Genomic DNA, 11,701 nt, shown 5'->3' on the forward strand with positions numbered 1-11,701 from the left:
TGTGTGGCTGTAGCAGCAGCAGCAGCAGTGGTGACGGCGGCGTTGGTGGCAGTAGCAGTGGCAGTAGCAATGGCGATGGAGGCAGTTGCAATGGTGGCGGCGGTGCAGGCAGTAGCAATGGCGGCGGCGGTGCGGGCTGTGGTGTGGGGGCAGGGGCGGCGGCATCGGGCGAGGCAGGGGAGCAGCCGGCGGCGGCGGCGGCGGCGGCGGCGGCGGCGGCGGAAAGCCCTCCTCGGGTTGTGGTGCTGTGCCGGCGTGGCAACAACTCGCAGCGGGTGGCGGCGCGGCTGGCGGCGGCGGGGGTGGCGGGGGTGACGGACATGCGGGGCGGGTACCAGGCGTGGGCGCGGGAGGTGGACCCGGACGTGCCGCTGCTGTGATCACGATGAGGGGGCTGTGGGCTGTGGGTGCTGAGCGGTGCGGGCTTGGGCTGTGGACTGAGGGCTGAGGGTTGTGGGTACAGAGCGGCGTGCGAACTGTCAGCTGGGCTACGGTGCTGCTGGCCCTTGACGAGTGACGCGTTTGAACGACGAGGTAGGCTTCAGGGTAGGAGTGCTGGTCGTCTTCATTCCGCCGGCATGAGAGCTACCAACTGGGCTGTGAGGTGTAACGTGAGCGGAAGCTGACATGAGCTGGTCTGATGGGAGTGTAGCATGAAGGCGGCGGCGATGATCACTCTACCGGAATTTGTGAAAGGACGACAGGACAGGACGATGACATTTACACAGGATTCACTCACACTTCACCATTGGTGCGAACAACCATGGCGCCCGTAAAACGTGCGTGCGTCCCGCCGACGGCAACGCCGCCGACGGGTGCCCTCCTGCCGCAATGCAATGGTGCCCGCGAACAAATACAATCGTGTCTTGATCCCCGTTCTTGCTGCGACAAGGCTCGAACAAATTGCAGTGGATTGCAGCCTGCCCTGTCTGTCTTCATCCATCCAGGCGCGCACGGCGCACACCTCCGCGACTCACATCACACACACACACACACACACACACACACACACACACACACACACACACACAATGCATCAACCCTCCTGCAGCCCGCACACAGCACACGCCATCCCCCGCGGGCTCGCTTTGCCATGAACCTTATTTTGTTCCAAACCCTTGCTCATATTAGCCCCTGTGCTGCTCGCCTGCTCCGTACCAAACCACCAACGCGCTCTCTACCAACTCTCTGTGTGCACGCACCGCACCGCCGCATACATCACTGCTGCTGCCGCAGACGGCGCCGGCCGCCCGCTGCGAACCCGGTCGACAGCGCAAACGACTTGCTCACACCCAGGCCGCCGCCAAACCCCACGCCGCTAGAGAGCGCAACGCTGCGCGAGACGGCCTGGGCCGAGGCGGCGGAGCCGGAGGCGGCGGGGGCAGCCGGCTGTACGAACACGGGGGTGGTGGTGGTGGTGGTGGGGGCGGCCACCGGCACGGGCACGAACACGGTGGTGGTGGTGGTGGGCGCGGGCGCTGCCAGGATCACAGGCTGCTGCTGCACTGTGGGGTGGGTGAGGTGGGAAAGTAGGGTGCGAGGGAAATAAAGAGGGGCAGGGCGGGGGCAGAGGGTGGGAAAGCAGGCAGGTAGGCAGGTAGGGGAGAGGCGTAGTAAAAGGTGTACGCGGCACTGGAGGGAAGGTTGGATGGAGGCGGGTGGTCACAAATGTACAGGGACTCAGGAGCAGCCAAGGCGATTTGCCGCCAGGGGTGTACTGTGCACGCACGCGGGGACGCGTTGCGAAGGCAGGCACGGTAGGCACGGGGACACGGGAGTACTGGCGATGGTGACACGAACAGGAAGGTGTGGGGACGGTGGCACGCTTCCGGGATACCCATCGTCGCCAACCCCGCACTTTGGAAGGCCCAGATGCCGTAAGTCCGTGCCTGAACAGCACAGAACACAATGCACACCACGCACACCATCCCCATCCCGCAAACGGCCTCACCTGTGCCTGCCTGGGCACCCGCCTGTGCACCCGCCGCCGCCTGGCTGCCTCCGAAACCGCCGCCGCCGCCGGCACTGCTGCTGGCAGCGGCAAAGGCGCTGGAGCTGGCGCCAGAGTTGGCTCCCGGGAAGAACAACTGCTTTAGGGAACGGCGGTTGTTGTCGTTGATCTCGTCATTGCGGAGGCGGCGGCGGCCGCTGTTGTTGTCGTCCTGAAGGCGGCGGCGGCTGCCCAGACGCCCGCCGTCACTGCTCATGAAGCCGAGCATGGGCATGGCTGTAGCACCGCCGCCGCCTCCACCGCCAGCGCCGAGGCCAAGGCCGAGGCCGAGGCTGCTGCTACTGCCATCGCCGCCGAAGCCGAGGCCCGGGGGAATGATGGGTCCGGAGCCGGAGGTGGCGCTGGCAACGGCAGTAGCCTTGCCGCCGTCTCGGGCATGCGCAACGGCCTTTGCGTCAGCTGTGCTACTGCCTGCGCTGTTGCTGCTACTGCCGCCGCCGCTGCCGCCGCCGCCGCTGCTGACAATGGCAGTGGGCTGTTGCTGCAGGGGAACCAGGGCGATTTTGCTGATGCCGCCGCCGCCTCCGCTTCCGGCGCTGCTGCCGCCCGTGCCACTGGCGGGGCTGCTGCTGCTACTGCCGGGGCTGCCGCTTGCCGTAGCTGTAGCAATGGAAGTTGCATCGGTGCCCCCGCTACTGCCGCTGCTACTGCCGCTGGCGCAGCCCACCGCCAGCAGTAGCAGCAGCAGGAGCACGGAGGCCGCCGTCGCGGCGGGGTTGGTGCAGCGCTGCTGCTTCATGGCTTGCTTGTTGTGTGTGTTGGCGGCTTCCGGCGCGTTCAGCAGGGGGCCGCCGGGTTGTCGGGAGCGACAACAACTTTATTCACAGCGACTAGAGCAGGTGGGCTCCGGTGTGTGTGTTTGTGTGTGGTGAGCAACTACGGTAAAGTAGGAGACAACGGCATCAGTGCAGTGCGTGAGTGCAAGCGCTGTAGCAACTATAGCACGAGCGAGAAGCCGTGGAACGCCGTTCCGGTGGGGGCACAAGTCTCACTGGATCTGGGCGGGCCTCGGTCCGACAGAGAGCCCTCGGTCCTCGGCGCGTCGCTGACCCGAGGGGCGGCTTTTGGCGACGACTTCAGCTCCTAATTCAAGTATAACTTCCCTCACAGTCTTTGGGTCCTTGCCATGCAACTGGAAGCATCTCAATCCCACAATCTCCCTTGTGCGCCAGAACCAGCTGGCCTGCAGGGTGGGATAGCCTGGGGTTGGGTTGGGTTGTGGTCATGAATTCGATGTAAGAATTGACGTTGTAGCCTGGCAGAGTGGGTACAGGGTGGGGCGGGGTAGCGTGGGGTGGCGTGGGGTGGGGCGGGGTGGGGGCAGTTGGGGTTGCAGGGATGTTTGGGGCGGGGCGTTCCAAGTTAAGTAAGGCGATTGGAGCGGGGTAAGAGCCTTGCAAAAATGGAAGCATGACTCAATCCCAATTACAAGAATCCCCCACTCTCCCCTGTGCGCGCAAGGAGGTACGCAAACACCGTGTCCTTGCCTTGGTTCTCCACTTAAGCTCTGTTCCTTCCTTCACTCTCCCCACTCCCCACATACACTCTCTCTCTTTCTTGGCGCTCTCCCTCCCTAGCTGTGCCTCCGCCGCCACAGCAACAACCACGCAGTCACACAATCATACTACTACACACAATCACAGCCCACACACCACCCACTCTCACACCGCACCTGCTTCAGCCCCACTGTGCCTACCACCACTCGTTTACCACTCCTCCAGCCCCTGCCGTCCATCCACCTGCTGCTACTGCTGCTGCAGCTGCTGCTGCTGCTGCCGCAGCTACCACTGCTACTGCCTGTTGTGTTGTTTGCGGCTGAGCTCGAACAGGAGGTCGGGTGAGCGGTACACGTTGATCAGCGCCCGGAACAGCTGCTCCTCAAGAACCAGCTCGCCTGCAGGGGTTGGGGTTGGGGTTGGGGTGGGGTGGGGGTGGGTTCACGAGTATAGTGGCATGGGGTGGGGTGGGGTGGGGTGGGATTGACCGTGTGTGTGTGTACTGTCGCAACCCCATGGGGAATGGCCTTTGTGGAGCCGCTGTGTGAGGGCGGCTTCCACCTCCCCCACCCCTTCTCCCCGCACACACATCCCCCCACTCATACAATCCCCCCCACCCCCCCGCACACCCGCACACCCGCACACACACACACATTAACGCACCCACCCACCCCCCACCCACACACTCACACACCCCCACCCCCCACCCACACACTCACACACCCCCACCCCCCACCCACCCCCCACCCACACACCCACCCCCCACCCACCCACGCCCACACCCACCCACCCACCCCACACACGCGCTCACCCTCCGCCCGCGCCACGGCTATGTCGCCGCACAGCGCCACCAGTCGCCTCGTGGAGGGCAGGTCCTCGGTGGGGATGCGCAGCCGCAGCCCCGCCACAGACAGGCGCAGGAAGCGACCGATGGCGAACACAAAGGTGACGTACAGGCCCGTGATGCCGAAGCGCGACAGCGTGGCACCCTGGGGGTTGAGGGGGGGTTAGGGGGTGGTGGTGGTGGTGATGGGGTGGGGGGCGGGGGTTACATTCATGATTGTTTAAGAAGTGGGACTAGGGAGGGGGCTTGGTATGGGTGTGGGAGGGGCGTTTCTGGGAGGCGGTTTCGGAAAGGGCCATGCCTCTCGTACGTCATGCCCAAGGCAGCCGCACACGCAGCCGGCACACGCAGCCGCTAAACTCTGGTGCCACCCCCTTGGCTCTTGCATTGGGCTCGGGCATGTAGCTCTCCTCCCTATAAACCCCCTCTCCCCCCCAAACGGCACCGCCGCCCCTCACCAGCAGTCCGCTCTGCACCGGCTCCAGCACAGCCACAATGGGGGGCCCGCCCAGGCCGCCACTGCTACTGCCGCCGCCGCCACCGCCGCCGCCGCCACTGCCACCACTGCTACTGCCGCCGCCCGGTGCCGCAGCGCAGGGGTCCTGAAGCGCGTCTGCGTCTGTGTCTGCGTCCGCCGCCGCGCCACCACCACTACCACCGCCGGGGGCGTCGCTGGCGCCGCTGTCACGGGCCGCGGAGCCGACTCGCCCCTCCGCGAGGGACCTTCCATCTCCCCCTGCCTGCTGCTGCAGCCGCCGCTGCCCGACGTGCACAGCAGCCTCATGTCCCGAAGCAGGTCCTGTGCTGGCCACTTCGTCTCCCGCGCCCACCGCCGCCGCCAGCGCCGCCGCCGCTTGCTCCAGCGCCGCCGCCGCCGCCGCCGTCTGCTGCTGCAGGTCCCTTGACTCTTGGAACTTCTTGGGCTCGGGCACATAACTTCCACCCGCCTCCGGCGCCGCCGCCGGCGCCGCCGCCGGCTCTGGCGGCCCCGGCTCCGACGGCGGCACTGACGACGGCGGCTCATCCGGATCTTCTCCACCGCCGCCGCCGCCGTCGTCGTCGTCATCGCCGCCTCCTGACGGCGACGCCGGCGGCGGCAGTAGCGCGCCGCAGCGGAACGCCCACCACTGATTGTAACCGCCGCCGCCGCCGCCGCCAGCAGGGGACGAGAGCTCGGCGTAGCAGCCAACCATGGCCGCACCCCAGCGGTCCGCCAGCTCGGCGTCGGCTGCAGCAGTAGCAGCCGCGGCCGCAATGCTACTGCCGCCGACCCGTCCCCGCGCACCTTCCCACCAGCTGCCGAGCTGCTGCCGCGCCGCCTCAAACAGCCTCCTCCTCCGCCCCCCATCCCAGCCTCCGCCGCCGCTTGCTACAGCCCTTTTACCCGCGCCGCTGCCGCCCGCGGCAGCGCCCCAGCGCGGCTGTAGCAGCGGCTGTTGCAGCTGCAGCTGCAGCGTGGGCGGCGGCGCGCCGGCGGCGGCGGTTACGTCTGGCCCCTGCGGCTGTAACCCCAGTCGTACACTGCAGGAGTCGCCGCGAAGTCGCATGAAGAGGGGGAACAGGCCGGGGCCTCCGGGCTGGTCGGGGTGCGTGGCGTTGGCGGCTGTGAGCAGGCGGGTGCGGTTGGTGCGGCCGGACAGCAGCTGCCGGGGGGGAGAGGTAGGCGGGTTACACGCATTAAGTTTACGAAGTGAAGTCGTGGGGAGGGAAGGAAGCGGGGAAGCGGGGTAGGAACGGAAAGAGGTGAGGGGGTTAACCGTATGTGGGAGGAGGAGCTAGGCAGGTGGTGGCGGGAGCCGTGAGGCGTGTGCTACCCCCTGTCTCGTGCAGTCTTGCACCTCCCGTGTCAACAGCCAAAGCCGACAAGAAGGACTCAAGGCTCAAGGCCAAACCTCCGCCGCGCTCTGTGGGCTGGCTCTGATTTTCTTTGGATTGGAATACATTCCGAACCCCCACCCCCCGAAAACCTGTCACCCCCTCACCTCCGCTAGCTCCCGGCGTGCGGGCGGCGACAGCGGCACGTAGGCGGCGGCGGCGCAGCCCGGTCCCCCGCGCTCCGAGGCGCCCGGTGCGGAGCGCACCAGCATCCAGCGCACCTGCAGCGGCGGCGGCGGCACGTCAGTAACCTCAGAACCCCCGAACCTCAATCCAACTTTCCCCAGTATACACGTTCTACAGTCGCAAGCGGCGGATCACATGTTGACAGTGCGCCACGTACGGCACATTCGGCACGGCAGCACGATGCCGGTGCGGTTGCAGTTAACTTGCGCTTTGCTGTTCAGGCCACGCATCAGTCATGCCACTCGTCAGTCATGCTCAGGTCAAGGTCCGTACGGCACCCCAGGCGTGCCCCACGGTGACACGTGCGGCCGCAACATGCGGCCCCCGACCTGTGCCAAACCCACACCCACCCAAACCCACACCCACACCCACCTCGAGCACCACTGGCACGTCCACCTCCCCACCGCCGCCCCCCGCATCCCCCGCCAGCGCCCCCGCTCGCAACCTCCCTGCCGCCGCCGCCGCCGCCGCCGCCACCATGTCATCTGGCGGCGGCGGCGGCGGCGGCAGTCCTGCCAGCAGCATGTCGGTCAGGGCGGCTCGTGCCGGCGGCGACACGTGCCACACGGCGTCTGACTCAGCGGCCAGGCACACGCCCATGGTCTGATCCGGCGCGTAGCCCGACAGGGCGCGAGGCAGCAAGCCCGTGCTACTGCCGCCACTGCCGCCGCCGCCGCTGCTGTTGCTACTGCCGCCGGGGCTGCCAGGTGGCGGCGGGGGTGGCGACGATGAGGGATGGGGAGCCGCCGCCGCCGCCGCCGCGCTCCACGCCTCCGCAGTGGCCCGGCGGCGGCGGCGGCGGCTGCCGCCTCGCAACGGCGGCTGGTCTGCTTCCGCCGTGGCCGCCTGCTGCTGCTGCTGCTGCTGCTGCTGCTGCTGCTGCTGCTGCTGCTGCATCAGGGGCGGCACGCCGGCGGTGGGGGAGGGCAGCGGCGTGCGCAGGAGCCGAGGCGGCGGCTGCGGTGCCGGCGGCGAGGGCGGCGGCGCGGGGGGCGGCGCGGGCACAGACCACTGGAACACGATGCGGCGGTCGCCGGTGCTGAAGACCGGGAAGCGCGAGAGGCTCGAGGCCTCGGGCGAGGTGAACACCTGTGTGTGCGTGTGTGTGTGTGTGTGTTTGTGTGTGTGTGTGTGTGTGTGTGTGTGTGTGTGTGTGAGAGGATGTTTGGTGTGTTTTGTTGGTGGCGGATTCAGCGGAATGTTGGCGTCGGGACGGGCGAGTGTCGCGCAGGGCAGATGTCGTCAGCCCCAACCCTGTTCCAACCACGCCACCACGCCACTCGTACCTGCGTGATGGAGATGTTGAGGTGCACGTCCTGTGGGGTGCGGTGCGGTGCGGTGGCGTGGGCAAAGAGAGGGCGGCGGGCCCAAAACGTTAAATCAATGTGCGGAAAGCGGCGGCTAGAGATGCCAGACTGCCGGCGCTTACGCCTTCCTGTTACCGTATCCTGCGCCGCCACCCAACAGCCCTGTTGCGTACTGGGAATGCTGGGAAAGCTACCCACCCACCCCATCCACCACCCTATCCCCCTTCCCTCCTACCTCCCATCTCCCTCCCCTCCACTCCCCCCCCCGCACCCCCCCCCCGCCTCCCTGCCTCTCACTTGCAGCTAGGGCACATCCCTCTGCTCCCAACCTCCCTCCCTCCCCGATTCCTTAACTCTTGGGACTGATTGGGCTCCCTCCCTCCCTCCCCCTCCCCCTCCCCTCCCACCTCCCTACTTCCCTCCTCCCCCTCCCTCCAATCCCTCCGTCCCCCCTCCCTCCCCCTTCTTCCTCCCCCTCCTCTTATTTGATACACACCATCCCATGGATGGCTACCCCCCCCCCCTCACCTGCAGCGCGGGCACCTGGTAGGTGGGTGCGCCGCTGGAGAAGAACAGCGGCGGCAGCCACAGCACCAGCAGCAGCGCCACCAGGGCCAGGAAGCCCTGGCGCGGACAACAACGACGAGTGGAGGGGTTTGCAAAGATTGGTACAGAGAAGTGAAGCGAAGTAGGCAGCATGGGTGGGGTTACATCCATAAACTGAATAGTAATGATTGTAGGGCACGATTGTGGGGTTACGTCCATGAATTGAGTAGTGGTGTGTTAGCCAGGCACAGCGGTAGGGGGGCGTGGTGTCGGGTGGGGGCACATGACAGCCATTGGGCAGTGTTTCAGGAATGGGTGTGCGCGTGATCTTGTGGGGCGCTTGACGCGCACGTCACACCCACGGCTCCTTAGCGCCCTGGCCCGGCCTCAGGCTATCTACTCCCTCTCACCTGCATGAACTTGACGTATCGCGGCACGCGCTCACCCACACTCCGCCCACGCCGCATGCTGCAACACAGCGGCACAAGCGGCACACACAGCGAAGTAGGCAAACGTAGGTAAGGTGGCAGGTTGTTTCAAGTTGAGTTGTAAGCCACAGGTGACGGCTCGGCGAGCGGACCTGCCACCACTAGGCACTGCCCCCACTGCCCTCAGGACCCCACCACCCCCACTGCCTTCACTGCCCTCCCCCTGCCCACTGCCCACCGCCCCCCTCCCCCCTCCTCCCCCCACTCCCCGCCCCAGCACTCGCGCGTTTCGGCATGTGACCACCCACTGGCCCCCCTCCCCTCCTGCCACCCTCTCCTCCTGCCACCTCCTGCCACCGCCCCCCCCTTGAGTTTGGGCTGGTATTTACAACCCCCCTCCTCTCCCCCTCTATTCCCCCCGGGCACTCACGCGTTTCGGCATGTGGCCACGAACAGGCTGCTGCGCACGTCCTCCAGCTTCAGCCAGCCGTACCAGTCCAGAGCAGTGGCCACACACGTCCAGTCCAGCAGGCAGCGCAGCTCGTACAGGAAGGGGACTGAGTGGTGGGGGGGGAGGGGGGTTGGAGGGGGGAGGATGGAGGGGGAGGGTGGGGGGTGGAGGGGTGGAGGGGGGTGGAGGGGTGGAGGGTGGAAGGGGAGGGGGAAGGGAGGAGGGTTGGAGGGGGAGGGGGAGGAGGGGTGGAGGGTGGGGGTGGGGGGTTACCAAAGATGGTTGGAAAAGCGGTGCAGGGGGTTACATGCACAATTGATTGGCGGGAGCGGATGAGCGGGGAGGTGGTGTAGGGGAGCGGGGATGGAGTTCGGGTTCGGGGGCAGGGGAAGGTGGGGACGGCGGGGATGGCGTTTGGGGTTGCAGGGATGTTTGGAAAAGCGGTACAGGGGGTGGGGTGGGGGTTACATTCATGATTAGTTAAGGAAGGGGGCAGGGGAAGGGCGGGATGAGGGATGTGGGAGGAGCTGGGCGGCGGCAGGAGGGAGCAGGCAGCGGCCGGCAGCCCCTCCTTAGCTCGCCCTTCGTGGTTAGCCTCACGACTTAGCCTCCTACCTTCCCAACACTCTTATCGCCTGTCCACATGCCAGCAAACCCTGCCGCTCCCAACACGTATACTCACGGCTGTAGAACACGTTGAAGATGGTGTAATGGAACATGTCGGGACGGCGGTAGAAGAACGACGCCGCTCGGCCGCCGCCACCGCCGCCCGGACCCGGCGCCGACAGCGGCGGGTAGCCGTCGCGCAGCTGCAGTGCGCCTGGACAGACAGGAAATAGACAGAGTGGGGGTGCTGTGTGTGTGCTTTGTGTGGATAATTTGGGGAGGTGGTTTGGCAATTGGGAAGAAGAAGAGCCGGCATGACGTAGCAGCCGGACCTGCCCGCTTGCAGCCCGCTTCGAGCCGCTATCCTGCGGTCGCGCAGACCCACCGCCTTCCCCTTCTGCCCCATCCCCGCCTCAGCACAGCTGCATCGTGCAATGCCACCCTGCCCGCTGCTGCCTTCGTGGAGCCTCCTTCCCTGCCCCGCCCCACCCCGCCCCGCACTTCACCAACCCCACCCACAGCTCCTCCTCACCCGTCACCGTCACCCTCCCAAAAGACAACCCAGCTCCACGCCTGCAAGGTGACAACGCGCCCCAACTCACCCAACGCGAGGCTGAGGCAGCGCAGCAGCAGGAACACACGTAGGTGCGAGCGCATGCCGTCAGGCGACCCATGCACAGAGCCGCCGCCGCCGCCGCCGCTGGCTGGCGCCTGGCCGCCGGGCCCCTGCCCCGCCACCGCCTGCCAGTAGGCGTGCAGGCTCCAGCCCAACACCAGCACCTGCCACACCAGCGGCGTGGTGGGTTTCATGTAAGGCGTGTGTGTGTGTGTGTGTGTGTGTGTTTGTGTGTGTGTGTTTGTACGGATGCGTTGAAGGCATTAGGTGTGCGAACATCACGCATCACACTGTTAAACCTCAATCCCACACCGTCGTCAAGCCTTGGTCTACGCCTGTTCTCGTGCCAGCTCGTGCACACAGCAAACACCGCAAACACAAACGCAGCAAACACAGCACAAACACACTCACAAACACATACACACATCACACACACATACACACACACACGCGTGCACATAACACGCACCATGCTTCCCGCGTGCAGCCCCATCTTGGCTGCTGGCCAGCCCAGCACGTACACGGCCCGCTCCGCCACCATCAGCCCGAACAGCAGCATGAGCGCTGCCAGGTAGTCCAGCGGCAGCCTGAGGGAGGGGGGAGATAGGGGAGAGTGTGTGTGTGTGTGTGTAGGGTTGGAGCGGGTGGGTGTCTTTGTGCGCGTGTGCGTGTGTGTGTGTGTGTGTGTGTGTGTGTGTGTGTGTGTGTGTGTGTGTGTGTGTTGGGGGGCGTGTAGGTGGGTGGGCTACATTCATGATGTGGGGTGGGGTGGGAGGTTATGTCAAAACACCCACGGCCGCACACACACATACACACCTGCGGTCGGCGTCTGTGATGTCGGCCAGGCTGTGTGCGGACGCCACCACCAGCTGGTAGAACACGGCCGCCCAGCCGAACGACAGGAAGTCCAGGGCCACTGTGCAGGCACGTGCGCGAGCAGCAGAGCGGTCCGACACCGGTGCCGGATATAGGGGTCGGATAGAGAGGCCGGATAGAGAGGCCGGGCAGGGACCGGATAGAGGGGCACACGTGGTAGACATTACATTACATCGCATGGTATCGCATGCGAACTTTGACTGAAAGCAACAGTGCTGGTCAATGTTACATGCATGCATTCTGCGTTTGCCAATGCGTGCATGCATGTGTGCGCACCTGATGCGGCGTAGTAGTCTGCTGGCGGCTGGCTGTAGCACTCCACGGCGGCGATGGGTGGCAGGCCCGGCGGCGGCGGCGGCACCGCCAGCGGCGGCGGCGGAGCCGGCGGCGGCGGCAGGGCTGGCGCCGGCGCCACGCCGGTGCCGGCGGCGCCGCCGCCGCCTCGGCGGCGGACCCGTC

General features: G+C 66.3%; 3 protein-coding genes across 3 annotated transcripts in view; 1 reads left to right on the forward strand and 2 right to left on the reverse strand.

Annotated features, from left to right (window-relative positions):
* Window positions 1–689, forward strand: part of CHLRE_09g402034v5 (uncharacterized protein) — a 6,712-nt gene extending 6,023 nt beyond the window's left edge. Inside the window, exon 12 of the mRNA XM_043066052.1 lies at window positions 1–689. This exon is cut by the window's left edge and continues 235 nt beyond it. Coding sequence (XP_042921414.1) covers window positions 1–380 — 380 coding nt within the window. The 3' untranslated portion in view covers window positions 381–689.
* Window positions 690–708: 19 nt separating this feature from the next.
* CHLRE_09g402071v5 (uncharacterized protein) lies at window positions 709–3,227 on the reverse strand. Its single transcript, XM_043066056.1, has 2 exons — window positions 1,952–3,227; window positions 709–1,505 (listed from the first exon to the last, which is right to left on the reverse strand). Exons 1-2 carry the CDS (start codon window positions 2,748–2,750, stop codon window positions 1,219–1,221), a joined length of 1,086 nt encoding a protein of 361 aa, XP_042921415.1. The 5' UTR covers window positions 2,751–3,227; the 3' UTR covers window positions 709–1,218.
* A 197-nt stretch (window positions 3,228–3,424) lies between these two features.
* CHLRE_09g402108v5 (uncharacterized protein) overlaps window positions 3,425–11,701 on the reverse strand; it is a 24,243-nt gene continuing 15,966 nt past the window's right edge. The window contains exons 20-33 of the mRNA XM_043066057.1: window positions 11,519–11,641; window positions 11,183–11,282; window positions 10,836–10,953; window positions 10,353–10,530; window positions 9,827–9,964; window positions 9,124–9,250; window positions 8,676–8,733; window positions 8,248–8,343; window positions 7,699–7,728; window positions 6,785–7,501; window positions 6,334–6,447; window positions 4,810–5,994; window positions 4,319–4,496; window positions 3,425–3,905 (exon numbers count right to left, since the gene is read on the reverse strand). Coding sequence (XP_042921416.1) covers window positions 3,802–3,905; window positions 4,319–4,496; window positions 4,810–5,994; window positions 6,334–6,447; window positions 6,785–7,501; window positions 7,699–7,728; window positions 8,248–8,343; window positions 8,676–8,733; window positions 9,124–9,250; window positions 9,827–9,964; window positions 10,353–10,530; window positions 10,836–10,953; window positions 11,183–11,282; window positions 11,519–11,641 — 3,266 coding nt within the window. The 3' untranslated portion in view covers window positions 3,425–3,801. The remainder of the gene's footprint in view (window positions 3,906–4,318; window positions 4,497–4,809; window positions 5,995–6,333; window positions 6,448–6,784; window positions 7,502–7,698; window positions 7,729–8,247; window positions 8,344–8,675; window positions 8,734–9,123; window positions 9,251–9,826; window positions 9,965–10,352; window positions 10,531–10,835; window positions 10,954–11,182; window positions 11,283–11,518; window positions 11,642–11,701) is intronic.

Source organism: Chlamydomonas reinhardtii, chromosome 9 (assembly GCF_000002595.2).
Source record: "Chlamydomonas reinhardtii strain CC-503 cw92 mt+ chromosome 9, whole genome shotgun sequence".
Classification (NCBI taxonomy): Eukaryota; Viridiplantae; Chlorophyta; class Chlorophyceae; order Chlamydomonadales; family Chlamydomonadaceae; genus Chlamydomonas; species Chlamydomonas reinhardtii.

Coding starts and splice junctions, on each gene's coding strand:
- CHLRE_09g402071v5 (XM_043066056.1), bottom strand. CDS start 2,750: ATGAAGCAGCAGCGCTGCACCAACCCCGCCGCGACGGCGGCCTCCGTG. Junction 1,506..1,951: donor GGGTGCCCAGGCAGGCACAG/GTGAGGCCGTTT, acceptor CCCACCCCACAG/TGCAGCAGCAGCCTGTGATC.